This window comes from Bactrocera dorsalis, chromosome 6 (assembly GCF_023373825.1).
Source record: "Bactrocera dorsalis isolate Fly_Bdor chromosome 6, ASM2337382v1, whole genome shotgun sequence".
Classification (NCBI taxonomy): domain Eukaryota; kingdom Metazoa; phylum Arthropoda; class Insecta; order Diptera; family Tephritidae; genus Bactrocera; species Bactrocera dorsalis.
Genome location: NC_064308.1, coordinates 17231761 through 17259615, shown reverse-complemented (window position 1 = coordinate 17259615; position 27855 = coordinate 17231761). Strand labels below are relative to the sequence as shown.

Here is a 27855-nt window from a genome sequence, read left to right as displayed (position 1 = left end):
TTGAATAAAATAAATTGACTTTGCCGAAAAAACCATTTGTTCTGTTTTTTTTTTAAGTCTAAGTGTTTCTATTTAATATATCTACAACAATTTTCTGGTTTTTTCCGTTTAGGACTGAATTTTTTTTTCATCTATATTGCCTTTTTTCAAAGGTACTATATGAAAATTATTTGAGCTCCGCTCCCGCAAGTAAATTGGAGGGGGTTTGGCATTTACGGCTGTGGTGGTACCCTTTGCATCGTCGTTAGGCTCTGTGGTCAATAAGGCAAATCTGTTGCCATTAAGAATTTCTGGCTTTTTACTTTTTGGCGTGGCTTGTTGAAATTTTTTGGTACTGACCGCTGATTTAATAGACCTCGATCTCTTTTTTGAACTGATTTTCCTTTTTTGCTTGGTACATTCTCACCTTGCATTTTGTTTTCTTTCGCTGTCCGGGAGCTTTCTGGTACCTGCATAGTGGCTGCTGTCAGTGGATTTGTTGTTGCCCGATTGCTGTTTACAGCTGCCTCTGCTGACTGCGCTTGCTTGGTTTCATCATCAGTTGCTTTTGTTGGCTCGACAAAGCTGAAGTAGGCACTTAAAGAATGCCTACGGTTTTGCTGGTGATGCTGCGAAGCCCTCATTATTGTTTGTTTTGTTTTCTGTTTTGTGCACTATTTATTAATGTTTATTATTAATAGTTTGTGTACACTGGTTTTTATTTGACTGTTTGTTTTATAATTTATTATTATTTGTTGTTTTCTGTTTGCAAAAATCAGAGTACGCGTAGCGAAATCAAAAACTCATCCCTGCACCTTCAACACTTATTCTTCTGTCTTAAATATGCTGAGTATTTTGTTTTGAATAATTTACACCTGTTGATTTCTCGAAGTCCAAAGACTTGATACCAAAACTAGGTAAATTGGAACCGTCGAAAAAATGAAGCGTTGTATATAAAAAATGTATGTTCACACAATTGTCAGTCCAGAGATCCGTGGTTACAGAATCATTTCCTTCATCAACAATTTTTTTTTAAATACGATTTAATTTCGGTTTTCTCCTCCTGAGCCATTTTATAAATCATCCGCGAGATAGTAGATACATTAGGAATCAGGATGTATATTAACATTTAATTAACATTTCCACCGTATTTCGATCAAATTTCAATAAAAAAATCTTGCTTATTTTTCAAATTCAGATCCTTCAACGGCAATAAAAGGGCTGCAATCTTCTATTATCCATTGTGAATAGACATTGATAGCGAATTCCTTGTCTTCTTGGCTTACATTTTCCATAACCACTTCCTGTCCAGAAGTGTTAGCGAAGCATTTGTGACGCATCAAATGACTGCTTTGCCATTAAACGTCAACAAATTCTTGCATTTGCGACTGTAAACAAACTTCCAATGTACTTCCATCTTTTTTTGTTTTATTTCAGCAAACACGCTCCAAACTGCACTTTTACTACGTTTCTGCGTTAATTGATAATTATCATTACCAATGTTCTCTATTTAGTTAAACGGGTGCAAGAAAAAAGCACTCTTATATTTTTTAATACAATTTAATTTATTAAAAAGGATCAATTTTGACACTTCACAGAATAATAAAGATGTATAATAAGTATATAAAGGCATTCGGTACATGCCATGCAGGATCCCGGTCGAATTTATTGGTATAATTATTGGTTTATTGTTGTACGCCGCATGCAGTATAGATCCGATTTAATGTGTATTAGCGAGAGTCAATTGTAGCGCGCGGGTTGAGTGTCGAAAAAAAAGGAAAATGGAGATGCGAAGTTTATGTGACGAATGTTTAGAACGGATTGGGAGGCGCCGACGAGGCGTAGTGTACTTGCGCAAGTTTATGATCGAATTACATGAGAGTCGAATTGTGTCCGCTTTCCCTTTTTTTCTATCCCTTTCGATGAGTGGGTTGATGTACAGCTGTAGTGAGATGTGTTGGTGTTCTGTTGTGGTGTCATCGGCTGTGGTGAATTGCGTGGTCGTATTAGGGTGCGCCAGTTTTTTCGGGTAAAGTAGGCGGATGCTTAACTCATTTAAACATCCTGGGCCCCCTAGGCGAATATTTTGCCCAGTGTTGTGTACGTACATCTATGCGATGGAATGTATATCGCTGTACTGCTAGTAGAGTACCCGAGGGCTCAGAATAAATGCTGAAAATGGCTTTGGTTTTAAACATACGTATGTATTTGTTTTTACGTTCATACGATATGAAACTATATGATGCGCATTTACGAGTTTGTAACTGCTTTTCGTAGTTATTATATAAAGCGGTTGTTTCTTTGATAGTTATTATGCTAATCATTTATTACTTGATTTTTCTGTATTATTGGCAATTGTTGCAATATTTTTATGATATTTAATTTACGATCGGCTTATGAAATATAGTAACTCCACGTCTGGCTCGGATATGGCCAGAATGGGTACTCCTTAGCCCTGGGGTTAGGACTGTGACAATAGAGGAATCTTGCGAGGGAGTGGCCGTGAATAGAGAACGGCTTCGATTCGTGGAGTAGATAATTTTTTTATATTTAATTTGAAGCTTTGTATAGCTGATCCCACATAGATACGATAAGAGCGACCTTTGCTTTTTGTAAGTGTAGGTGCATCACTTTATCGCATTGATAGTATGGTACTCGTTGAACCTTAAATTTGTTGAAGATTTTATTTATTTTGAAAATTTACGAAAAAATGTCGATTTTTCGACTTTTGATACAACTGTGTTTATTATTTATTTTTATTTTATGTTTTTATGTATGTACTAATTTGGCGTTTAGTAGGCCGCCACCGCTCTAGGATCTGTTCAGATTTTTTTTTTTTTTCATTATTGGCGAAAGCCATCCTGCGGGGCCGAAAAGTTGTATGTGCTTTTAATATAGGAGGAAGTTTCCCTATATTTCGAAATTTCCTTAATTGTGAATTAAGGTATTGATTTTGTTTTTTCTCAACTTGAGTTGGTGTGGTGGTAACTGGTTCTGCAACTAGTCCACTTTGTGTTTGACTGTGCAGCGTTTGAGATCTTTGTGCCTTTGAGCAGCAGGTGTCTGTTGGCAACTTTTAGTATTTTCAGTTTCCGGATTTGCTTTTGCAATTAAACTCTTGGTTTGTTTTATAAATGCGCTTCTTTGGGGTGAGATGGGATATCTGATGTAATGAAGCATTGTGTGATGTCTTTTATGACAATATAAGCAGTTAAATTTGCTTTTGCAATTTTCAAGATTATGTGTATGGGACAAGCAGTTTGTACAGAGTCTTTTTGATCTGACAAAGTTGTTCCGTTCGTTTATATTAAGTTTTTTAAACTTTTCGCAAGATTTTAGCTTGTGCCCTCTTGTGCATAGTTCGCATGACGTATGTATTCTTTGTTCGGATGTGAACGATTGTATTTTGTTAAAAATTATGTTTGATTTGTTTTTGCTTCTAGCTTGAGGTCTATTTAAGCTTCTATTTTGGTCGTGTTTAATTTTTTTCTTCTTCTTCTTTCATATTGGGTGGTGAGAAAATCTTTCATTTGTTGCCACGTTGGGATTTTTTTTCGTGATGAGAGCGATTGCTCCCATAGTAACGACTTTTCTGGTAATGCGGCGGTGCAAATGTTTACCAGAATAGGATCCCAGCTGTCTGTGGGGATATTTTGGGTCGACAGAATCGACAAACAATTAGAAACAGTGGATTGTAGTGTTACAAATTCTTCACTTGTTCCTTTCTTGATTTTAGGCAAGTTTAGTCGTGTCGTTACTTGTTTATCGACCAGTATTCTTTCATTTTCGTATCTAGCTTTTAGAGCTTCCCAAGCCAAATTGAAATTATCGTCATTAAGAGCGAACTGTTTTACTATGATGCCTGCTTGACCTTTAGTTTTGTATCCGAGGTGATACAATTTTTGCGCTTGTGATAATTGAGGATGGTTTATGTACACGGCCGTGAACATGTCCCGGAAGGACGGCCATTCTTCATAACCTCCGTAAAAGGTTTCTGTGTCACAAGCGGGCAACTCGAGTTGGATTCCTGAACTTGCCTCTTGATATTGTTGCATTTGTAGCAGCTCTACTCTCGGATGTGGAGTAGGTGCAATTGCTTTTATTAGCTTTAATTGATCGGAGATCATAGCTTTTGTTTCTTCATATTGGTCTAAGCAGTTTTCATATATTGCGTAAGCCGATTGTTTCAAATTTTGTGGTACGTTTGAATCGTCAGATTCTACTATGGCGTCATGAGCCGCTTGGAGACGAGACCAGAAATTTTTAAGATTTTGGCTTTTTATTTCTAATAACGATTCAGAGTTTTCTTGAATCGGTGAAGAGGCAAATCTAGTGCAGTATCTTGTTAAACTGTCACTTTCTGAAATAAATTTAGCAATCTGTTTTGGGCGTGTAGCTCCTGCAGGTGTATTTTGATTATTGTTGTTGTTAACCATTTTTGCGAAATAATATTATTTATTTATTTTAGTAGAAAATACTCGGATGTGGAGTAGGTGCAATTGCTTTTATTAGCTTTAATTGATCGGAGATCATAGCTTTTGTTTCTTCATATTGGTGTAAGCAGTTTTCATATATTGCGTAAGCCGATTGTTTCAAATTTTGTGGTACGTTTGAATCGTCAGATTCTACTATGGCGTCATGAGCCGCTTGGAGACGAGACCAGAAGTTTTTAAGATTTTGGCTTTTTATTTCTAATAACGATTCAGAGTTTTCTTGAATCGGTGAAGAGGCAAATTTAGTGCAGTATCTTGTTAAACTGTCACTTTCTGAAATAAATTTAGCAATCTGTTTTGGGTGTGTAGCTCCTGCAGGTGTATTTTGATTATTGTTGTTGTTAACCATTTTTGCGAAATAATATTATTTATTTATTTTAGTAGAAAATGTACTTTTTATCAATTAAAATATTTTATGTCCGAATATTTTGTATTTAGGTACACCCTAATACTTGGACTTATACGTGCTTATGTTTTATGTTTTGTGCAATTGAGAGCTCGTTGAAGAGATCAATGCGCTATTTACCTAAATGCACGAATTGTTTGTGTGCTTATTATGCTTTTCCTTATACAGTAATACCCCGGACTTACGCGATAGGTGGGTCCGAGCGGTTGCCGTGTAAGTCGAATTCGCGTAAGTCGGGGTTCAACGTTGCATATAAATACATATAAAGTTTGTTTAATCGGGACCAGAGTTTAAAGAAAACAATAATTTAGAAGAAAAATGTTTAATAAAGTGTAGGATAATAAAAAAATATTACATTGTTATGAATAAAGTAAGCTAAACCGAAGTTATTTTGATGTCGAAGGCTTCATATATTCTAACAGTGTTGCCTGACGAGTTAAATTTTTCTTCTTTTCACGTAAAATTTCCTCGTAGCATACCAGTAATTTTTTTATCCCTCGTTTTGTAGTAGAAATGCGTTCTTCATTAGAATCAATTTTTTCTAAAATTTGTAACCCCTTTTCAATTGAATTGAGCCCTTCTGTTAAGTTTGCAATTGTCATTTGATTTACCGATTCAACTGGGTCTAGCGAATCAGTTTGGTCAATACCTTGCTCATACTTACGCATTTCTATTTATAACCTCGTCAATTGTTAGCTCTTGATTGTGTGATTCTAGCAATTCTTGAACGTCATCATTATCGACCTCTAAATTTAATTGCTTGGCGATATCGACCACTTCTTCTATTATGCTATCGATTTGTTCAGGATCTGAAATGGTTTCTCCTTGGGTTTCAGAGGTGAAAAAAAATGGACACAGTTTTTTCCAGACACCATTGAGAGTTTTTTGTGAAACCTCATTCCAAGATTGTCCAATAATTCTTACAGCATCTAAAACATTGAATTGCTTCCAAAAGTCTTTAACAGAAAGCTCATTGTTTTGTCTCATAGCTTCATGTAGATGTGCAAATGACCGCCTTGTGTAGTAAGCTTTAAATGTTTTAATGACTCCCTGGTCCATTGGTTGAAGCAAGCTGGTAGTGTTTGGTGGCAAAAATACAACTTCCACACGTGGATCGAAATTAATTAGAGTTGCGGGAGGATGACCTGGCGCATTGTCAATTAGTAGCATCACTTTAAATGGGATTTCTTTTAATCGGCAGTAACGTTCGACTTCAGGAATAAAATGATGGCCAAACCAGTCTTCAAAAAGAGAAGCTGTCACCCAAGCTTTTGCATTAGACTTCCAAATGACAGGCAAACCAGCTTTAGATTTATTTTTTAAGGCTCTTGGATTTTCTGAGCGATAAACTAAGAGAGGTTTTAATTTACAATCTCCAGCTGCATTCGCACCAACCATCACTGTTAATCGATCCTTGGCGGCTTTAAAACCTGGAAAAGTTTTCTCTTCACGCGCAATAAAAGTTTTTTTAGGCATTTTCTTCCAAAAAAGACCTGTTTCATCTACGTTGAAAATAGTTTGACTAGTGTAGCCACCTTCATCTATCATTGTTTTGAGTTTTTCTGGATAGAGAGATGCAGTTTCTTTATCAGCGCTTGCCGCTTCTCCACTCTCTGCGATGCTATGCCAATTACAACGACTCTTAAATCGGCTGAACCAGCCGTTACTAGCTTTAAACACTTCATTTTCAGCCGCCTCCCCAGCTTCTTCTTTTAGTTTTTCAAAAATCTGCTTTGCTTGAAAGCACACTGTATTTTGATCAACAGGACAATTTTTCACTCTTACTTGATTATCACACCATGACTGTAGCAATGTTTCCATCTGTGCGATAATACCGTGACGCTTACGGATGATACTTGAATTCAAAGATTGAGAGTCTTTCACAGCGGTCATAATTTTTTCTTTACCTTTTACAACTGTTCGGACTGTTGATTCCGGTAGGTCAAATTTCTTTGCCAATTCACAAATTTTCATTTTTGCTTCAAAGTCTTTAATTATATTCAGTTTACACTCCAAAGACAGTGTTTTTCTTTTCTTGTTAGGCTCAAATGACTCATTTTTCGTTCTTTTAGACGGCATAATTAGAAATTATAAGTAAAACGCACTGCGCACTTAAAACAATTTCACGCGGAACACGTTTAAACCTGTCGCAAATTGAATACTGAGTGGGCGGAGCGAGAGAGCCGATGCGCGCGGCAATCAAAATGAAAAACCGCGTATCTTCGAATTCGCGTAAAACGGGGTAGCGTAAGTCGGGGTATTACTGTATTCTTAAGTAATTGAGAGCTCGTTAGAGAGATCAATTCGCTTTTTTGATTAGTATGCACAAATTGTTTGTGCTAATGTATATGACCAAACAATATGCTGTAATGCTTGCGTAATTCTGTTTGGTTTGTTTTTGTTTTAAGCAATTGAGAGCTCGTTAGAGAGATCAATTCGCTTTTTGTATGCAATCCTGCTTGTTTTTGGTAGCCAAAGAACAAGGGGTATTGCCGGATAATTGCCAATATGGTCTTTGAATATTTGTTTGTACTAATGTGTTAATATGTAATATGAGATTTTGCTAGTGTCACTGGCAGATTCTTTTCCGTATATTTGTATATAAATGTTATTATATTTTTTCCAAAAAGTGAGAGAGAGATTTTAAACGGAATTCAAAAAAAGTTGCACACCTTTATATGTGAATATGCACTTTGGAAATATTTTTGGCTGTATATGTATATATGCAGATATAATATACTTATTTTCCGGTTTTGTCTTTTATTTTATATTTTCGACTATTGTTGCCTTGGTACTTGTTGTATGCGGTCCTGCTTAATGCTTTATAAAACCTAAGGGGTACTGCTGGAAATTTTTCAGAAAGAAATGTTTGAATTTGTACGGTTTTTTGTAAGTTAAGCTAGTAAGTAAGCTTCGAATAGTTAGATATTTGATATTATGTATATGCTTCTCTCAGTTGGTTGGACCTGTTGTGTTTGTTTGTTGTTTGTAGTTTGTTTTTTGTTTCTGTTCGCGCCCGAATAGTGTTTGTTGTATTGATATACTTTTAGGTTGGTGGTTTCGCGCTCGTTTTCTGCGTTGTTTTGCACCTAACAGCTATACATTTCGCGCCCGATTTATGTTTTTCTTTCTTGGTTTTTGTTTTGTTTTTCTTTGTAATTTGTTTTTGTGTTTGTCACTCCACCTTTTTGTAATCTTTTTTGGTACATATAAATATATTTTAATTTGTTTTGTTTATTTTAATTTGATTTTTTGTTTTTCTATTTGAGTCACTGCACTTTATGTTTTTTATTTATTTGTCTTTTTGTTGTTATGTGTTTAGATTTGGCGCACGTTACTTTTAGTTCGTTAAATCCCTTTTTTGTTTATTATGTATATATGTTTTTTTTTTGGCTGGGTCACTGCACTTTTTTTTTTGTCTTTTTTCCACTGCACTTTTTTTTAAGTTTTGTCACCACAATTTGTAGTTATATACACATTTATGCACTTTGGCACTGTATATATGTATTTAATGTTTTTTTTTTTTATAAATTATCCGAGGTGCCTTTCGGTAAGGCTCGAAGGACCATAGTTACACGGGTGCAAGAAAAAAGAACTCTTATATTTTTTAATACAATTTAATTTATTAAAAAGGATCAATTTTGACACTTCACAGAATAATAAAGATGTATAATAAGTATATAAAGGCATTCGGTACATGCCATGCAGGATCCCGGTCGAATTTATTGGTATAATTATTGGTTTATTGTTGTACGCCGCATGCAGTATAGATCCGATTTAATGTGTATTAGCGAGAGTCAATTGTAGCGCGCGGGTTGAGTGTCGAAAAAAAAGGAAAATGGAGATGCGAAGTTTATGTGACGAATGTTTAGAACGGATTGTGAGGCGCCGACGAGGCGTAGTGTACTTGCGCAAGTTTATGATCGAATTACATGAGAGTCGAATTGTGTCCGCTTTCCCTTTTTTTCTATCCCTTTCGATGAGTGGGTTGATGTACAGCTGTAGTGAGATGTGTTGGTGTTCTGTTGTGGTGTCATCAGCTGTGGTGAATTGCGTGGTCGTATTAGGGTGCGCCAGTTTTTTCGGGTAAAGTAGGCGGATGCTTAACTCATTTAAACACTATTATTCTATTTTGATCAGTCATAATTTTTTAACCCTTTGTTCTCGCACTATTTTAGACGTTGGCTTTCAGCTAATCAGCTCCACTTTATAGCTGAAACAAGCATTTACAAACCCTCGTATAACTTATTATAATTTTAGAACTACATAAGTAGCGTTATTTTATTATTATTACTAATTCACAAGATGATATTTACCAAAATTCACCAAACAATTTATTCACTAAGAACGAATCATGTTTCCGCTTTTCTCATTCTTAGATCTGTGTACTGTTCAAAGCTTCAAACCAAAATGAACTTTGCTTTGAAAATCTTTTCTCCCTTAATGCTATTTTCAAGTGGTTGCGAGAAGTAGAGATGAGAAATAAAGAAGTTTCAGTTTTGTAGTTTTTACGATTTATTAATATTTTGAATAGGCTCGGAATTTGTGAATGTTAGTGAATGTATTCATGAATAAACTATGAACCTTTCAACTCATCTAATGGTATGCAGCGAATAGCTTAAACAATTGTATGGAGAGAAGCAAGCCAAGCCAAGTGTAAACGATAAGTGGTTGTGAGACATATTCACACTCATTATTAAACAAGCAATTCATGCGATTGTGAGAAGGTAATATTTTTTTTTTTTTTGAGAACAAGTATGAGTAAGGAGTAGAGGAGATTCATGATTTTGAGAGTAGCCAAGTATTCACTGCAGATCACTGAGGGCGTATTCCTGAAAAGTTTGGTGGCAATCGATATTTTTATGTTCTTAAATATTTTTATGCGCGTACCTATTAAGATTTTAAATACATGTACCCTGTCACTAACTTATCCTTGGCTATGTTGGCTATGTTTACATTTTTGTTCATTTTGCAGTGCTTTTATATTCAAAATTGACTTATGCTCTTTTCAAGTACTACGATTTTTTGATTGGGCTGCATTTTCTTAGCGTGGAATATATAAAATGGGCTAAATCGAAAAACTGTGAAAATATATATTACGTAAAAATATAAAATAATTATGTTGCAGGATACAGAAGTTCATATAAATAGTATTTTTTTAATTCAATACCACATACATATACATGAAAAAATAAATAAATGAGATAAATTTTGAGAGTCGCCAATGAGCCACTTTGCGCTTTTTTTCTGAAGTGAACAACGATTCTTCAATTTCTGGACAACATGCAAATATGAAGTTTTCAAGCTATTTTTCTTCTCAATTTTATTGACATTTTTTTATTAAATTTTGTTTCAAATTCTTTTTGTTATTCTCGAGCATTTGAGGGGAGGTTCCTTGTGAAAATGAATTATGGTTGAAAGAGGCGCACAGGAAAAAAACGGCAGAGTTATGAACTCACTTGACATCGTGGAACGTGCGCGTTCCTTATGAATAAATTTGATTTTGTTGTAATATTACATACTAGGAAATAATACACAGCTTGCTCGAATCTTATTGGTCAATGACGGTGCGTCTGTGCCTTTTTTTGTCGCTTGCGCGAATTTTTGATAAGCATTAGTTAAGCATTAGTTCTTGTATGCTTAATTAAAGCCAGGCGGAGCGTGCTGAATATGAAATTTATTTGTAAATATGTACAAACATACTCGTATGCCCGCAAAATCAATATTATTTTTAACACTATCCACTTTTAGGTAAATTTAGCACTTTATTTTCAATCGAAACAACCGGACTACACTAACGCCCGAAATTCTAAAATTTCACCAAGTTTGAAGATACAAACCATACATACGTGGTTTATTGTCTTACGGACGTAGTTTATAGAGCACAAAAAAAAATATATTTTTTTTTCCGGAATCAACTTTATAAATAATAGTTTCAAATACAATTTTTATTTTTTTAGTATGAACGTTTTTTTTATCAAGAATGCCAACACTTTGGCATCTTTGTATTATTAACAAATATGAAGGTCTTAGCATAGTTGAAATATAATTGAATCTTACTTACACTATTTTTCATAAAAAATTAATTGAAAATGGGATATGTCACATTAAATTATGCTTGAACTTTTTCATAAGACTGTAGTTATTCCGCTATTTTTTATATTTCATGTTCTATTTGGTTTGTAATGAATATCTCTGCGATGCATTTACCAATGCGATTTTCTGTTTTGATATTACAAATGTGCCTTGTCCAAAAAAACCGCCTTGTTCACTACCACCAATCACTATAATTCATATTTATATGTGTGTATACAAAAATTTGTACCCTAGCAGTAGCTGTGTGAAGTTATTTTTTTTTTAATTAAAAAAAATACTAAAATGATATATGATTTGAAATATAATTTTTATATATGAATTTTTTTGACTTTTAACATAAAAATATAAAAAGTAGCTTATGTCCGTCTCTTGATTTTAAGTTACCCACCGATTTCAACCAAATCGGTTCAGCCGTTCATGAGTTATTAATATAAAAAGGCCTCCGCTAGGATCTCCAGGACTAATACCAAATTCAAAAAATCGAAAATTGTGATTATGAAAATCGAACTTGTTGAAACGTGCAATTAGCGCAAATAAAGTAAGTTTTAATAATATATCAAAAATCAAAACCTCAGTTCAATTGAATAGTACCCTTTTTCTTAAAACACATTTTTTTAATTTTTGATATGCATTTTTTACGTCCGTATTTTTCTCACAGCAAAAAACAAAAACATCTACCTGATACATGAAGTATTAATTCTACGCTTCACTATGCCGAAAAATTTCGGTTTTCCGCGTCGTTTGTGCACTAAGATTTTACGAATTTTAAATAGTTCGACTGTGGCATCTAGGTATGTGCACATACATGCATGTATGCATGATATTGTAATTTGTACATTTAATTTTGGCCGAGTGCTTTTTACACTACTTTGGTTGAGCAAATTGTGCACTGTGTGCATTCAATCAGTTTGGCGTAGAGCTCGATCATTCGTGTTGCTCCAATAGTGACAGCAACGGCGGCTAATTCGAGAGTAGCTTATTCATAGTTCAAATTTGGCAGATCTGTAATTTGTTGGAAGATAAAGTAAGTGTACTCGTATACAAATTGACAACAAATTTAGTTCATATGTATTAAAATATAGAAAATTTGGGTGCTATTGTAATCTGTACCATAATAATACATATGTTCGTAGAATTAACGATATTGTGGTACGCAAAATAGCGATTTTGTGCAATGCCTACTTACTGTAAACGCAGTTATGTAAGTTTTGAAGTAGTAAAGCTACTTAAAGAATTGCGGACAACCGGGCGTATTAGTAATCAGTAATATTCTGAAGTCTTCATACAAGTACATAAATAGATATTTAGTACATGCGAACTATATTATTATTAACATATAATTAGCATTTTAATGAGTGAAAGAATAAGTTGTCATGATAAATTCCAATCCACATACAAAAATAAACATCGACCTACATATATGTCTATACATAAGTATATATCTGTATAAGTATGTACAAACATCGCGACAGGCATTCCTAAAGGTATCAAATTTTACGGAAGATCGACATCGTTTCACTTGCCTTTCATAAATATACTTAATTTGTACCTATATATAGTATACCTGCGTTGGTATATTTAAATAAGACGTTGCTCGATATTGCAGAGATTTGGGATACATATACATATATATTTTAGTAGCCTATTATTTATATTTTAGTATACATATATATTTCGGTTTTTGCAGACCTTGATGTATTAAGGGTGGGGGGATACTGGAGGGGTGGTGTTGTTTGATGTAAGGTTTTTAAGGTAAAAAAATAATTTTTTTGCGAATTTATTTCTTAAGTATCGATTGAGTAATTTTATTCGGATCTTTTGTACATTATAGAGCATACTTTTGACAATATATAGTAATTTTTTTATGCAGCAATATTGAAACATAAGCCGATAACAACTTCTCCTAGAACATCTTGAGAAAAAACACTTTGGGGAAACTATACACGGCTGGAAATTATTCGAGAATAAAAAACAAAGAAAAATTAGTCAAATTTTAATCAAAATTTCCCCCAAAGTCCTCCGGTAATTTTTTTTTCATGTAAAAACTTTTGGCAGACATTTAAAGTGAAAACTGTTATTTTTCACTTAAACATTCCGCCATTTTGTGGGTGGAAAACACCCTTAATGTAAAATAAAAATCTAAAAAACGTCGGGGGAAGGTATTTTATATGTCAAAAATGTGTACAAAGTTTGAAATGAATCGGTTAAGTAGTTTTATTACATATTTAAGAAATAAATTCGCAAAATAAGTAATTTTTATCATAAAAACCTTAAAATCTCTTAAACCACAGCATTTATTAAACCATAGCAGTATCCACATTTTGCTGCACTATATTTTCAAAAAAGAAAATAACGATTTAAAGGAAAGCAAAGAAATTTCTTTTAAAATACATGCTCAAATCTAAGTGTTTTTCTAAAAATAGGCTTAAAATAATATCGACGGTAAGCCCGTGAAAGGCGATATAGGCGATATCTCCAACTTAGCAATATGTTCAGGATATAATTGAAACAATAGTAATCTTGTGATCACAAAATCAAAGCAATTTTTATCCAAACTTCAAAGGGAATATACAAGTTGAGCCATATACATAGTTGTGTTTCAATATTTGCATTGACGTTTCTATAATATAGGTAATTAGTTATATAGCCAGTAAGTTTAGTTATAGTTTAAATTTGCCGAATTTTAATATGTACAATACATATTTGAAATTTGGTATACATTGTAAAAAGAATGTGTGAGATATGAGAATGGCCGATGCCAGTCCCATATCACAGTTAAACTGATGAGCAAGTAAATACCAAAATTCGTTTTTGTGACAAGTCTTTTTAAAGTGATAAAAATATTCATATTGAATTTTAGTTATAATTGGTTTTATCCATAGCCAAATATTCATTACAGGTATATACCTCGAAACTTATATTGGCGGCTGTATATGAATAATTTTTGTATATACATTACGAAATGTAACAGAGGAATGCTTTTACTTAAACTGTTGTTTTACATGCAGTACTGATATTATTGAGCAATAGTCGCAAGATTCCATTGAACCAGAGTGCTCTTATAAATAGCTAGTAAGTAAAATTTTAAGATAAAATGGTTCGTGCAATGTATAACTCCAAAACGGAGTGAACATTGTTTAATAGTCTGTCTTATGTTTGATTACGGTATTCTAAAAATAAATTACAACATAGAGAATGCTGGCATGAATGACCTTGTTTCCGTATAATATCTATGTCAATGTACTTCAGAGAATTTGCAAACTAATTACATTGTCTACATACTTGTATGTATGTATGTATATACTTTGAAGAATTCAAGAATATTCATTACTAGAAAATTGTGCATTCCCTAAAAAATTGATTTGTGTGAAAATGGTGTTTTATTTTCCTTCAGGCATGAAAATTATTTCCTTCAAGGGGACGATGTGCTTTTAAAGAATTTCTGTGTTCGATTTATTTTTGACTTCTACCGACTTATTTATCCTGTTGAATTAAAAACATGTGGATAACTGTTACTATGATTATAGTCTCATTTTTTTTTCGAAGTACATATATGCTGTTTTGCCATATATGACAATTATAATCGCCTTTTATCTTACTATTTGCAATATAATACTTAAAATTAACTATTAGAAATCAGTACTAATGAAAATTTGTTCATGTCGCAATTTCTGCAGAAACATCAAACCGTTTTCAAAGTTGAGAAGCAAATCTTAGTAAATATGTCTACTAGCTCAACCACGTCCTTGGCATTCACAAAAACTTCACGCAAAGTGACGAAAAAGTCAACAATCAAATCGTCTAAAAGCCAGAATATTGAGGAGGCAATTACCGTTGATTTTAATAACAGTATTCTCGACGACGTCGACGGCAGCTGTGAAGAGAATGCCAATACGCCGGTTAAAGTTAACAAGAAAAAATTTCCGGGCGTCGGTACAAAAAGCTCTGTGTCCAGTTCAACAACCACCAAAACTAAAATTTCCGCAATCATAAAAGAGCAGACCGAGATCCTGCAAAATGAAGACGTTGCAAGCGTCGAATGTAAACAAGAAATAGCGACAGCCAAAGGCAAAAAGAAAGCAAGATCTAAGAAAAGTAGAAAAGGTGAAACGGATCATGAGAATATATCGGTGGTAAGTTGGAAAGCTTTAATGATAAAGCGGAACTTGAATTTTTATTAATTCTTTCAATTTGATTTAATTTTATTGACAACCATTAAAGGTGTATATTAGAATAATTTAAAACAAGTAAGGAAGGGCTAAGTTCGGGTGTCACCGAACATTTTATACTCTCGCATGATAAAGTGATAATCGAAATTTCATTATCCGTCATTTACACATTTTTTTATTTTGCTGTAAAATTAATTAGAATTAAATTCTGAGAGATTTACCGATATTTTCGGTGAAAAATTAGGTTAGGTTAGGCACTGAGTTCTTCGTGTTCGATATCAGGGACCTTAAAAAGTTATATTCCGATCACGACAATTTTTCCACAAGGGATACCTCAGCTCAAATAGCGTATTTGTGTAAAGTTTTATTCCGCTATCATCATTGGTTCCTAATGTATATATTATACAGAGAAGGCATCAGATGGAATTCAAAATAGCGTTATATTGGAAGAAGGTGTGGTTGTGAACCGATTTCACCCATATTTTGTACATGTCATCAGGGTGTTAAGAAAATATTATATACCGAATTTCATTGAAATCGGTGGAGTAGTTCCTGAGGAATGATTTTTGATCCATAAATGGGCGACGCCAAGGGTGCAGCTTCCTTCTGCCATTTCTTCCGTAAAATGTAGTGTTTCTGACGTTTTTTGTTAGTCGGGGTGTTAAGAAAATATTATATACCGAATTTCATTGAAATCGGTGGAGTAGTTCCTGAGGAATGATTTTTGATCCATAAATGGGCGACGCCAAGGGTGCAGCTTCCTTCTGCCATTTCTTCCGTAAAATGTAGTGTTTCTGACGTTTTTTGTTAGTCGGTTAACGCACTTTTAGGGATTTTCAACATAACCTTTGTATGGGAGGTGAGCGTGGTTATTATCCGATTTCTTCCATTTTTAAACTGTATATGGAAATACCTGAAGGAAACGACTCTATAGAGTTTGGTTGACATAGCTATAGTAGTTTCCGAGATATGTACAAAAAACTTTGTAGGAGGCGAGGCCACGCCCACTTCTCCAAAAAAATTAGGTTCAAATATGCCCCTCCCTAATGCGATCCTTTGTGCCAAATTTCACTTTAATATCTTTATTTATGGCTTAGTTATGACACTTTATAGGTTTTCGGTTTCCGCCATTTTGTGGGCGTGGCAGTGGGCCGAGTTTGCCCATCTTCGAACTTAACCTTCTTATGGAGCCAAGAAATACGTGTACCAAGTTTCATCATGATATCTCAATTTTTACTCAAGTTACAGTTTGCACGGACGGACAGACGGACGAACGGACATCCGGATTTCAACTCTACTCGTCACCCTGATCACTTTGGTATATATAACCCCATATCTGACTCTTTTAGTTTTAGGACTTACAAACAACCGTTATGTGAACAAAACTATAATACTCTCCTTAGCAACTTTGTTGCGAGAGTATAATGAATCAATCGCTTAAGTAATTTTTACAAATTTGATTAGAAACCAAATATTCATATGTTTCCACAATACCAGTTTAGCGCACATCTTAAGACTTGATTAAGTTTATCAAATGGTTGGAGCAAATTACTTGCTGATATTTGAATTAATTTGAATAATGGTTGATTGATTTTTTTTAGAAATCCAGCTTTAGCAAATTCGATGCTCTACAGAAGCGCAATTTAATTCATGTACGTTCAAGTGACGCTGGTAAAGCACAAAAAAAGTTCAGTGTAAGCATTCATTCATTTTTAACCCAACCATGTTACGATATCATCTTTTTCAAACAAAGTAAATGTTTATTATATTTAATCTCTAGTGATATTATCATTTTACTAACAAAAATGTTTATATACTCTCGCAATACACGAATGTACTATACTACACATTATAAAATCTTGTTGTTGCAAAAAATTGCTAAACTTTAACTGAAATAACTATAGGAAATGTTTTGTTTGGTTTTGCATTTAACTAAACTATTTTCGAAATATGTTTAGTATTGATACCTTACGAAACGAAAGTGCATTTTTTATAAATGGTCTCTCCATGAAACTTAAATACCCTAAAGCGGGAGGATTCTCGGCCCATGATTGGTCGTTGTTTTTAATAATTTCCGTAAATTACAATACAAAATGTGGGGATTCGATTTTCATAAGCTTCTCTTGAGGCAAATTTTTCATTCGCCATGGATAGGAATAGGTATTAATTGTTTGGAGCTCCGGACTGTAAGGTGGATGCTTAAAAACCTTCCTCCGAGGCTTCCGACGAATCGACGTTTATGGTTTGACGTTGTCCTCGTGGAATACAATTGCCAAAGCTAGCGTCTTTTGAGCGATTGATGCTACAATTGCTGTAAGTACAGTTTCGAATTAAAAGTTGGACGTAAGGAAGCAGCTCATAGTAGATGTTTCCTTGTCAAACGCACTAAACACATCCCGAAACCTTCCTGCCCGTCAATCACCTATTGCGCCGGCTCACCGCTCTTCGACCGTGGCTATTTTTGCTTAGCGTTGTCATAACTGACCAGTTTTCATCTTTAGTAATAACCCGCATTAGAAATTTTGTTGCGATTCATATGCACCGATTCAAAGATTCGGTCGATGAAATTTTTGTCTTAACTGGTGTTCCACGTTTACCTGTTCGAGGCAGACATTGCTCTATAAAAATCCTCCTCCTTATTCTATCGTCTTATGATTTCCGCACTGAACCAGAAGTTCTGCGATATATCTCTTGCGAATTTTTCGGAAAGACTGATCCCCAATTCCAATATTGAGGTGTATCTGTATCTTCGTAATTTCTGTTTCTTAATCACCAGACCCAGGTGTTTAAGCCCTTATTTTTTCAGTAGTCTGAGGTAGTAGCATAGATAACTTGATACGAATCTCTTTGGTTCGAGAGAGAGCTGTCAAAACTCGCCATTTGCCAATAATGCCACTGCTGGAAAATATTAGATTGGGCATTTCCTCGTAATAAACAACTTTTGGGTAGTTTGAGTTTCCACATTACCACTGAAGTATGCAAAAAGCGCGTTACTGATATTATTTTTGGGTGCTCGGTTCTCCAGTAGGCATATATCACTAATATATATAAATAATTTTACATACTACTAACATCTAATTTTACAAAATTTTAACAACGCACTAATTTTGGCAGTTCGTTTTAACGCTGCTCTTCTGGCATCCCGCCTTTTTCACTAACTGCTGGTTGACGGGACCCTGATTGTGCTTTGTTGTCAGCTCAGAAAAAAGATCAGGGTCCGCTGCCAGCTGACAAGCGAGAGACTAAGAAAAAAGATTCTGATCAATTTATCAATGGTAGTAGTCTGTAGAAGCCTGGGCAGAACACTATTTTATTATTTATTAGTGATATTTTTTCTGGTACAAAGTGCTGGTACTGTCCAACATTCTGTTCCCTCATTTCTGCAGTTTATTAGCAGCAGTCCTGACATGAAAAATACATTTTTGGCAGTACCGTCATTCCAATGGTTTTGTGGGCATGTGCTGACTATCCCTTTGATATGTATTTATTTAAGATTCGGGTTAGTTAGGTAAATTTTAATAAACAGTTGCTCACAGTGAAAATGGTTCACCAGTAACATAACCCCCATTCCAATGGATTTGAGGGCTTGTGCTGTCCCTCCCCTTGGTATGTATGTATTTAGGATTCGGGATAGTTAGATTGATTTTAATATACAAGTACAGTTGCTCACAGTGATTCATCTGTAACAAAAGCCCTTTAACTGAAACCAAATCTGTGAAATTTATACATATGCCAAAAGCTTTATATTTTATTAAATCTTTTTATTAAAATAAGTTTTAAAAAATAAGAAAAGAATGCATGTAACAGTGAAAATTATCCACCCTATCAGAGCTACGATAGATAACGAAACTTTTTTGGAAACTTATGTTATTTTGATATGTATGTTTACTTCAATTTACATTCTTGCGCTGAAATGAACTCTTGTTTAATCTATTAATAAAATAGTTCAGTTCTTAATTTCAAGATGGGCCGCCATACTACAATTGAGTAGCGAAATTTAGTTATTAATTAAACATTATAAAAACTGAAATGTCTCAAAGAAGCATTGCCAAAGTTGTTGAAAATCCCGAACAATAGTTGGTTGGTTTAAAAAAGAAAATCGAGTGATAAATAAGCCGAAAATTAACCAAAAAAAGGTTTTTCAGTGGCCGTCAAGAGTGGTGGATTCTAAAACAAAGCAAGATTGATCGACTGAGTGCACCAAATGGTATGGTGGAGAAACATTTTAAAATAAATTGTAACGTCAACACTATTCTAAGAGTCCTGCGCGAAATGGTAAAATTGCACAATAGAAATCGTTTGCTAGCAAGAAAAATAAAAACTTGAGATTGCAGTTTTCCCATAATTACATTCGGAAATTCTTTCTGAAAGCACGTGATATTCACTGATGACAGCAAATGCAATATTTTTGGATCAGATGGCAGACTGAACGTTCTCTTGATTGGGTTTTCTTTCTGGGCTATGTGATGATCTGAGGTGCTCGTTCAGCTGTTGGTGTTGGTGAATTACACTTTATCTAAGGGATTATGGACAAATATCATTATCCAAATACTTAAAAAATATCATACAAAGTGCCGAAAACCTTTAAAGGCAAAAAAAGGATATATTTTTATTAAATTTAATGACATATTATTGTACCACTTTTGAAGTATATTTAAAAAAAATTTTAATGAAAAATATTAATAAATAAGCCTGTGACGGTGAATCTCCACAAACGCAAAAAGTGGTGAACATTAACACTCGTTACCGGATCGTCTGAAACAAAAAAATTGATGCTTTAATAGTTATAAGTTTTATATACTATGTACGAGTAGTTTTATAGTACTTTATATAATAGTTGCTGAATGGTCCACTCTTACTGTGACATGCATTTTTCTCCTACATATTTGGTTAAACTCACATTTTTATGAAAAATGTAATCGAATTAATAAATGTTTTGTTGTATTTATAGTTTTAATAAAGTGAACTCACCAAATTCACCTAAATATGTTTTATTTATAATGATTTTCCAGATTTTTTGCAGTTAAAAGCGTTTGTTTACAGGTGGACTATTTTCACTGTGAACCACTGTAAATGTTTCGAATATAGGAAGTAGTAGTAAAGTAATGAAGATAAGTGAACCCAAGAATGAGTAAGTGAAACATTTCACTCACATTTAATTATTTCAAAAAAGTGAGAATATATAATGTTCAACTGCTTATATACGAGCATAACCCTTCATTAGTTGTTTTTAACGTTATAACAGTAAGAAATGTATTTGCCGTCGCAGAATCCCCAATGTGATAAAGAAATCAACTGTCACCTTTGCGCTAAACCTGTTTACAAAATGGAGGAAATCAAGGCCGAAAAGAGCATTTATCATAAGAATTGCTTCCGCTGCCGTGAATGTAATAGACAATTGAAGTAAGTTTTTCTACTAATTTCATAAGTATATACAAATTTGTCTAACTCAGTTGCTCACTATATACTATATACTAACAGGGATAAGAATAATTGAGCTGATTCCTCGTATTATTATTATCATAGGGTCGACAACTATCAGAGTCATGAGGGAGTCCTATACTGCATGGTGCATTTCAAGCTATTATTTTACCCGAAATGTGTAGAAGATTCTGAGACCTATTCTCCAAGTAAGCCGGAATTAATCGTTAGAGAAAATCAACCACTTGAGTTACCTCCAGATGTTGTAAGAGGTATATTAACCAACAACTTTTTTAAACGCTTTTCATGTTAGCACAAAGTATATTAATTGTTTACAAAAAACTAGCTTCAGATAAACCTAACCTCGGCTTGGAAGAATTACAACCGTTTAATGTTCGTTCAAAATTTCAAGTTTTTGAAAATGCAGCACAAACCCATAAGGAACAAGAAAAGTATCGTGAGGAGCGAAACCCTATTAAACACACCAATTCGATATTATCCAAAATAGCGAAATTGAAAGCACACGGAATTAGTTCAGATCTAAGTTTAAAAGCGATTGGCGATACACAGATAAACAGTGTGAGTGATTACTCATCGAAGAGCAACAGTGATGTAAGCGATGCAGAAATTGCAGAAAATATAAATGAAGATTATGATGCGGACCTAGTTCGCTCAAAAAAACGAACACAACGTGAACGACCAGTCGGACTTGGTCATGTCATGTACGATATAAAAACGAGGTTTGAGAAGGGACACATGATGTCCAAAGAGGAGCGGCGGGAAGAACGTAAACAGGAAATTCAAAACATACGTTCACGGCTCTTCATGGGAAAACAAGCTCGTATCAAAGAGATGTACCAACAAGCTGTCGCTGAATCAGAGCAAGGTAAGTTTATTAGTAAAAATATATTCTAAAGATAAAGGTTCATTAAGGATATGCAAAATTGCATAAAACCTATTCTCCTACCTAGAATTACAATTAAAAAGGTTTCAAGCCGTTACGGAGGATTTCGATAACAAACACCGTGACACAGGATTTATATACCATATATTAAATAAATGTATAGATTATGTACGGTTCATTGTGAATATACTCGTATTTGTGCTAGTTTCTCTAAAAGGTCTTCCTTACCTAAAATTACGTAACTCATGTAAAATATATGTATATACACCAACTCTTTTTTTACACGGATTTGAAGTTACACGGTTCAGAATATTTTTTTTCTTTAAAAATTTTTTAATCTATTACGGTTTTTAAATCACTGTCTTGTAATTATGTTTGTTGTTACCACACTTAGCACCATTGCTAAAATGAACATACATAGTAGTAACTTGGAAATCCCCTTATTCTATAACTCTTATCTATACATTTTGTTCGCATGATATTTACATTGCTGACATGGATATCTCCAACGAATATACCGACTTGAGTCCAGTTCGTCACAAACAATGGCGCTTGTTATCAAGTAGCGATGAATAATTATGTACCATTGTTAATATTTATTCCTTATTTATATTCTAATTTTTCTGTTCTTAGTTCTGAATTAACAGATTTCTTTTATTTTTTGCTTAATCTACCAATTTTTCACCTGTATGAATTATGTATTTTAAGTTTTAATGCTCAATAAAATGCCATATGAACATACAATTTGTATGCATATCCGAAATTTTATAGTTTTCAACATTTTTTACACGGTTTTTCAAAGTAAATACAGTTTTTATTTCATTTTACACGGTTTTCAGACGACATGCAACGTATTCCCCCTTTTTTCTATAGGAAACACCTCTTTTTTTACACGGATTTCTGAGGAACGTATCTACCGTGTAAAAAAAAAGAGTTTGGTGTATTCATTTTTGAAGTAGCTTAGAATTGATCCACTGGCTATGTTAATCCTATTACAAGTTTTAAATATGGAGGCAGTGTGCAGAACTTCGTTTCAAAATCAGTAAACCAAACTTTCTCCCCAACTAGATTTAGTGAAAATAAAAGTTAACGATTTTATAAAGAAGTATTGGACATTGTATCTATCATATCTCTCAAGCTCTAGCACCACATCTCAATGATTTGTTGGAATTCAAGTTGAACATTTATTCACTTTTCTTCTTGCTATATTTCAGCTGTGCTAGAATTAACAAATAGATGTAAATAATTATGATTTTGTGTATTAATAGGAATTACGGCATCTGACAAAAAACTCGCCATAGAGCATGAAGGGGCTGCTCGTTCGCTTAAGGAACGATTCGAAAAAGGAGAAGTATTTAAAAATTCTCCCGATAATAGCGAAGATAGTTCGACATATCACAAGGCTTTACAGAATGAAGATGTTTTTGAATCAGGTTAAAAAAAATATATATATATTTTATAATATTAATATTTGTTATGGCAATTTCATTTCAGCGATTAGTAAAAAATCACGGAGCATATTTATGGAATTGGATGCTAATGTGGTTGCTAACAGGAAAAATTTGAACTCACCAAAATCGCCACAAGGAGATAAACTACACATATATAACGCAAGAGAACAGAATAGCGAAAATGAAAACGAGGTGAGAGAAAAGGAATCAACTTAAAAATCCTGCCATAAGTTCTGTTACAATTTTAGGCTTTTATAAAAATGAAACCGTAACTCTTTTTTCAATAGAATTCATTTAATTTAATAATACATACAGTATCTCCCACTTAATTGACTCCCGGTTAATTAATTTTCCAGTTTATTTAATCACCTGATCAAAAATATTTATGTACATAATACGTGTAAATTTTCCCGCTTAAAAAAAATTTTTAATTTCCCCCCGTTAATTGCACCGAAAACTTACGTTAAAAAAATAATCTCTAGTATCCGCATTTAAAAACATAAGTTTATTGGTGAATATGTTTTGGATGGTGCTGATAAAAATAAAGATGATCATTCAAAGCCCTCGTCAGTTCTCGAAGTTTTCAAAGACATACAAGAACAGTGTGAAAAGGGGAATATGGAATCGCATATGATATCACGTAGATTGAATAATATAGAAACAAAAAATTACAAACTTCTTCAATGAAATTAAAAAAAAGAAGCAGCGCAAATGCTGCTTATAAATAATAATATGCATTGTTTTTGTTCTATAACTTTATTTTTGTTACAACTATGACTTCTAATTATATAAGTGTATTGTATTTTGTTCATTTAAAAAAATTAAAATTTAAAAATTCTATTTACATACCATTACTAAAGTATTGTATACTGAATGTAATTAAAGTACTTCGGAGCTTAATAAATAAATCAAGAATGTAGTTCTACAAATATTATGTTTAACCAAATTTTATAAAAATGGCTCGGCTATTTACAATTTGATTTTTTCGATTTATTGAAGTAATAGGGTTCCACAAAGGTCATGCGTGTAATAATAACATAATAAGAATCGAATCGAATCGAATTTCGAGTTTCCAGGAGTACTATTTTTTCAGTATATTGTATTAGAATGTTCTTCTAATATCATATATAGCTTATTGCGGTACAACCACAATTACAAGCTTAAAAGTTGTAAAATAGCTTCTTCGGTGATCTTGCTGCCATATATTTTTTACGTTTAAAGTTTAAAATACACTTGTATTTTAAATATCATTACTAAAAACTAAGTAAGTACTTAAAGTGCACAGATGAATTTTTTAAAATTTATTGTCTAATTAAGCAAGATTTTTGTAATTAGACGAATTGTTAGTTAAACGATTATCGGTTTATTGATTCTTTGGTTAGTTTGGCCAGACGTCGTGTGATTTTTGAATTGCAATTATGTGGGAAATGCGGTGTATTAAATGATCGGTGTAGAAAATCTTACTTGAAGTGGCCACCTTTGCTTTCACACAATCTCTCAAATGATTCAGACATTGATCAGTAGCGCCATGCGCAGTTTCTATTGCCACTTCTGTGTGTATTCGATAGGTCATATTCTAAAACTCTGACCACAAACTGTGGAGCAATCGATTCAAATCTGAACGCTTTTAAGCTGCGTGTTTTCCCTTGTGTGCTAGAGAATAATCTTGTTGGAAGATTCAATGCTCTCTATCGAATAAAGTATTACTTAAGGTAGTAGTCTGGTAACTTATGTCTATTTTCATGACTTCTTTGGAGGGAAATAAAAAGGAATTATCTTCAATATTTAGAGAGTTTTATTTACATATTGAAATGAAAAAATTTAATACTTTATTACTGTTATTATTGTCACTCGAAGTTGGATTCTTAAAAAAATGCACGTGGGTGGCCCGGGTGATTTTGACTCTTGATGTCATCTGAAATTAAATATTCTTGATTATTTCTAATCTATAGACATGTCATTCTGGTCGGAACTACTGAAGTTAAATTTCAAGGGTAAATAACAAAATGGCGGACGTTAAAAAAAATGTCCTTTTATTTTAGGGGTTGTAAAATAAAAAGTTAAAATTTGAAAGCAATCGGTTCAGTAGAAAAAGAGTTAAGACCCGGGCCGACCAGAAAAATAATGTTTTGAAAAAAAAACGCGTTTAAAGTTCAACAACTCCGAGAGAGAGGGCTCTGAGACGCTCTAGGAAACTCGTTATAACTCCCGAAATATTTCGAATTTCTGTCTGAAATTTTCAAAGTATATTCTTAAAACATTGTACTTTCAAATTAAGCAAACAAAATTTTCGATTTTTTCAACCCAAGCTTCCAGACTACTACCTTAAATGCTTTACCACGCATTCTAAAACATTCTGCTGATACACTTTTGCCCCAGTTTTAAACCCTTTTTCAGAGAAGTGAAGAGGTGTAACGCATTTGTTGAGCCTAATCTACTTCAATCGCATTGTCAGCAGATAACCAGTTAAGTGGCGATAGGCTTTCGTGTGCAGATCATTTCATTGATCTAGTCGATATATCCATTTCCCTTGACATCATTTTCTGGTTTTTTAACGGATTTCTGCGAATCACACCACGCGAGGGCGACTGTTTAACTTTATTCCATCAACTGTAGACGTTAGAGAAAAGCGATTAGTACACTGCACACAAATGATAATAAAAAATAACTGCAGGTTTTCTTGAGAATTTGTCCACACTGTATGCATTGTAAATTTTGTAACAGAATTTATGGCACGAATATATATAGCTTATACGTTGGACATTTGGATTCTTAGTAAAATCTGGAAATAATTACCGCCTATATTTTATATTTTTGGAACTTCAGAGTATATATCCATAACTTAAATGATCGCTTTTAATATGCAAATGTGGTACATAAGTTACTTAGCATTCACAGAATGTTTTTGCTTAAATTTTTGTACACTTAAGATTATTTTGATAATAGACTTATGATATTCCATAGTATGTTTCTCTGTTTTCCATATCTTCTGGAATGAATATATTTTAACAATTTGATTTCTATACCTTTGCTCGGGTAGTTTGTACTTGTTTGTGTAATGTCATTTATAAGAAATTCATTGCTTCTATTGGTTTAACCAAAAACAGGACATCGTTAAGTATGATGAGAAACCAGAGGATATAAAAATCGAGACCTCAGAAATAAGTTCGAAATTTAAATTTTTTGAAACATATCGTCCAACCGAGCAAAAAAGAAAGGAATTTCGTATAACTCCGCCAAGGGAGGGAGTTGTGAAAATGCCCACGCCTGAATCGGAAATTGAAGACTCAAACGATACTGATAAGCTAGAGGAAGAAACTCACGTACTCGAAAAATTTCACACTACCGCAATGATTTTAAATAAGTTTCGTGAAATTGAACAAAATAGTAGTTGCCAAAAAGCTGGTCCCAGACCCCTGAAGTGTTTTACACCTCCTTTAGATGATAGTAACAGTGTGTATGATGATGACAACAGCACCGACTTAGAATCACAGGATGAAAACGAAGACTTCGAGGAAGTGGATGACGATGAAGATTACTATTCATCAAGTAGGAATTACAAGTGTTCTCTGGATGACGAGGCTCTCAAGGAGGTGAAATACATGTGATCTACTTTTCTTACTATGTATTACCGTATGCATTCGCAATAGGCAAAAACAGCAGCACGTGCTAAACAATTGCGAGTGAAATTCGAGAAGTGGGAGGCCAATGAGAAAGAGCGAGAATTGAATGAAGGACGCATTGATATCTACTCTAAGGAAGTATCTGATAACTCAAATATCGAAAGCACAAAAATGTGAGTTTGTACTAAATCCGCGATTTTTTTAAGTTAAAATGTTAATATTTAAACCTTCAGCATACGGGAGCGATTTGAAAATATGAAAAACTCAACACAGACCACTCAACAAGCAAGGCCGCGGTATCAAATTAACCGTTTCGTGGTAAATAAATATAAAATATATATGTATTAATGAAAACTTAAATTGCCATTTAGAATTTAACTATATTTCTTTTTTTTTAATTAGTAAAAACTCACAAGATCAAGCGTCAGTCTATTGAAACTGCTGAATTAGGTAGCTGCTAATGAGTATCTGTACAAAATGCTATGAAATAAATTTATAAATTTATAAATTATTATATTTTTATAGTGTATTCTTTTATGATGGAAGCAAACTTTTGCCGGCTTCATACAAGGCTTGCCCGTACATATAGGAAAGATTGGCAATTGCAAGAGCGGCATTTTGGCAATTTTTCTTTAAATATTTTGTTTATTTGTTAATTATTTCTTTTTTTAGAAAAATACATAGACATCTGTCAAATATTCAAATATACACGTTCTTATGGGCACAGTTATTTAGACTGCTGCATGACTACATGACAGCAGGCTCTCAGTTGTCGCTCTCGCTAAATTAAAAATATTTCTAATTTTGCCGGCGACAGTAGTGAGGATAGTAGAGAGGAGTAATGGCACTATTATGTTAAATGTAAAATTAATCAAAGCTCTAAAAAAAATTTACAAAGAGAATCATAAAATAGCTCTGCTATATCAATTGATAATTTAAAACAAATAAATTTACCTATTTACTTATTTTGTGGATAAAACATTTCAACAAAATCGTAAAATTGCATTGAAGTGGAAGCTATTAGTATGGCAATAACGAAATTGTACACATACAAATGGACAGTTGTGTTGCTTTTGTGTACATGCCGACCATTGTTATATCGCCTGGCTTCTTACAAATGTTTGTAGCAGGCTTAACGACGTCATTTACAGTTCATTCAGAAAGTGCAGCATTTGTCAGTATGTTTACGAAAGCAAAAACGAGCCACATATACAAATATGTATGTGTCAAACGATTTTAAAAGAATTAAACCAGGTGGTTTGGATATTGGAATCAGACTAAACTTTCACTTTATTAATTATATTCATTGGAGT

General features: G+C 33.5%; 3 protein-coding genes across 10 annotated transcripts in view; 1 reads left to right on the top strand and 2 right to left on the bottom strand.

The window, feature by feature from the left end:
• Window positions 1-11671, bottom strand: part of LOC105225491 (uncharacterized) — a 232280-nt gene extending 220609 nt beyond the window's left edge. The window contains exon 1 of one of the 2 annotated variants that reach the window (XM_049460346.1): window positions 11653-11671. The gene's annotated coding sequence lies outside the window, so the exon portion shown is untranslated. Of the gene's footprint in view, window positions 1-10942; window positions 10962-11652 lie in introns of those variants that run through there. The other variant, XM_049460344.1, reaches the window with a different exon arrangement.
• LOC125779309 (tigger transposable element-derived protein 1-like) lies at window positions 5308-10922 on the bottom strand. Its single transcript, XM_049460583.1, has 2 exons — window positions 9195-10922; window positions 5308-9091 (listed from the first exon to the last, which is right to left on the bottom strand). Exon 2 carries the CDS (start codon window positions 6955-6957, stop codon window positions 5539-5541), a length of 1419 nt encoding a protein of 472 aa, XP_049316540.1. The 5' UTR covers window positions 6958-9091; window positions 9195-10922; the 3' UTR covers window positions 5308-5538.
• A 168-nt stretch (window positions 11672-11839) lies between the features above and the next one.
• LOC105224315 (LIM domain and actin-binding protein 1) lies at window positions 11840-27246 on the top strand. 7 transcript variants are annotated; one of them, XM_049460373.1, is made up of 14 exons: window positions 11842-11998; window positions 13874-14046; window positions 14652-15107; window positions 16745-16837; window positions 20413-20546; window positions 20670-20836; window positions 20911-21450; window positions 22737-22901; window positions 22963-23111; window positions 26027-26512; window positions 26570-26715; window positions 26776-26860; window positions 26945-26992; window positions 27068-27246. In XM_049460373.1, the coding sequence occupies exons 3-13, from the start codon at window positions 14697-14699 to the stop codon at window positions 26945-26947; spliced, it is 2379 nt and encodes a 792-aa protein (XP_049316330.1). In that variant the 5' UTR covers window positions 11842-11998; window positions 13874-14046; window positions 14652-14696; the 3' UTR covers window positions 26948-26992; window positions 27068-27246. The 7 variants fall into 7 exon arrangements, with proteins under 7 accessions (XP_049316328.1, XP_049316333.1, XP_049316331.1 ...); XM_049460371.1 differs by lacking the exon at window positions 13874-14046 and having other exon boundaries at window positions 11840-11998; XM_049460376.1 differs by lacking the exons at window positions 13874-14046; window positions 16745-16837 and having other exon boundaries at window positions 11840-11998.
• The last annotated feature ends 609 nt before the right edge of the window (window positions 27247-27855 follow it).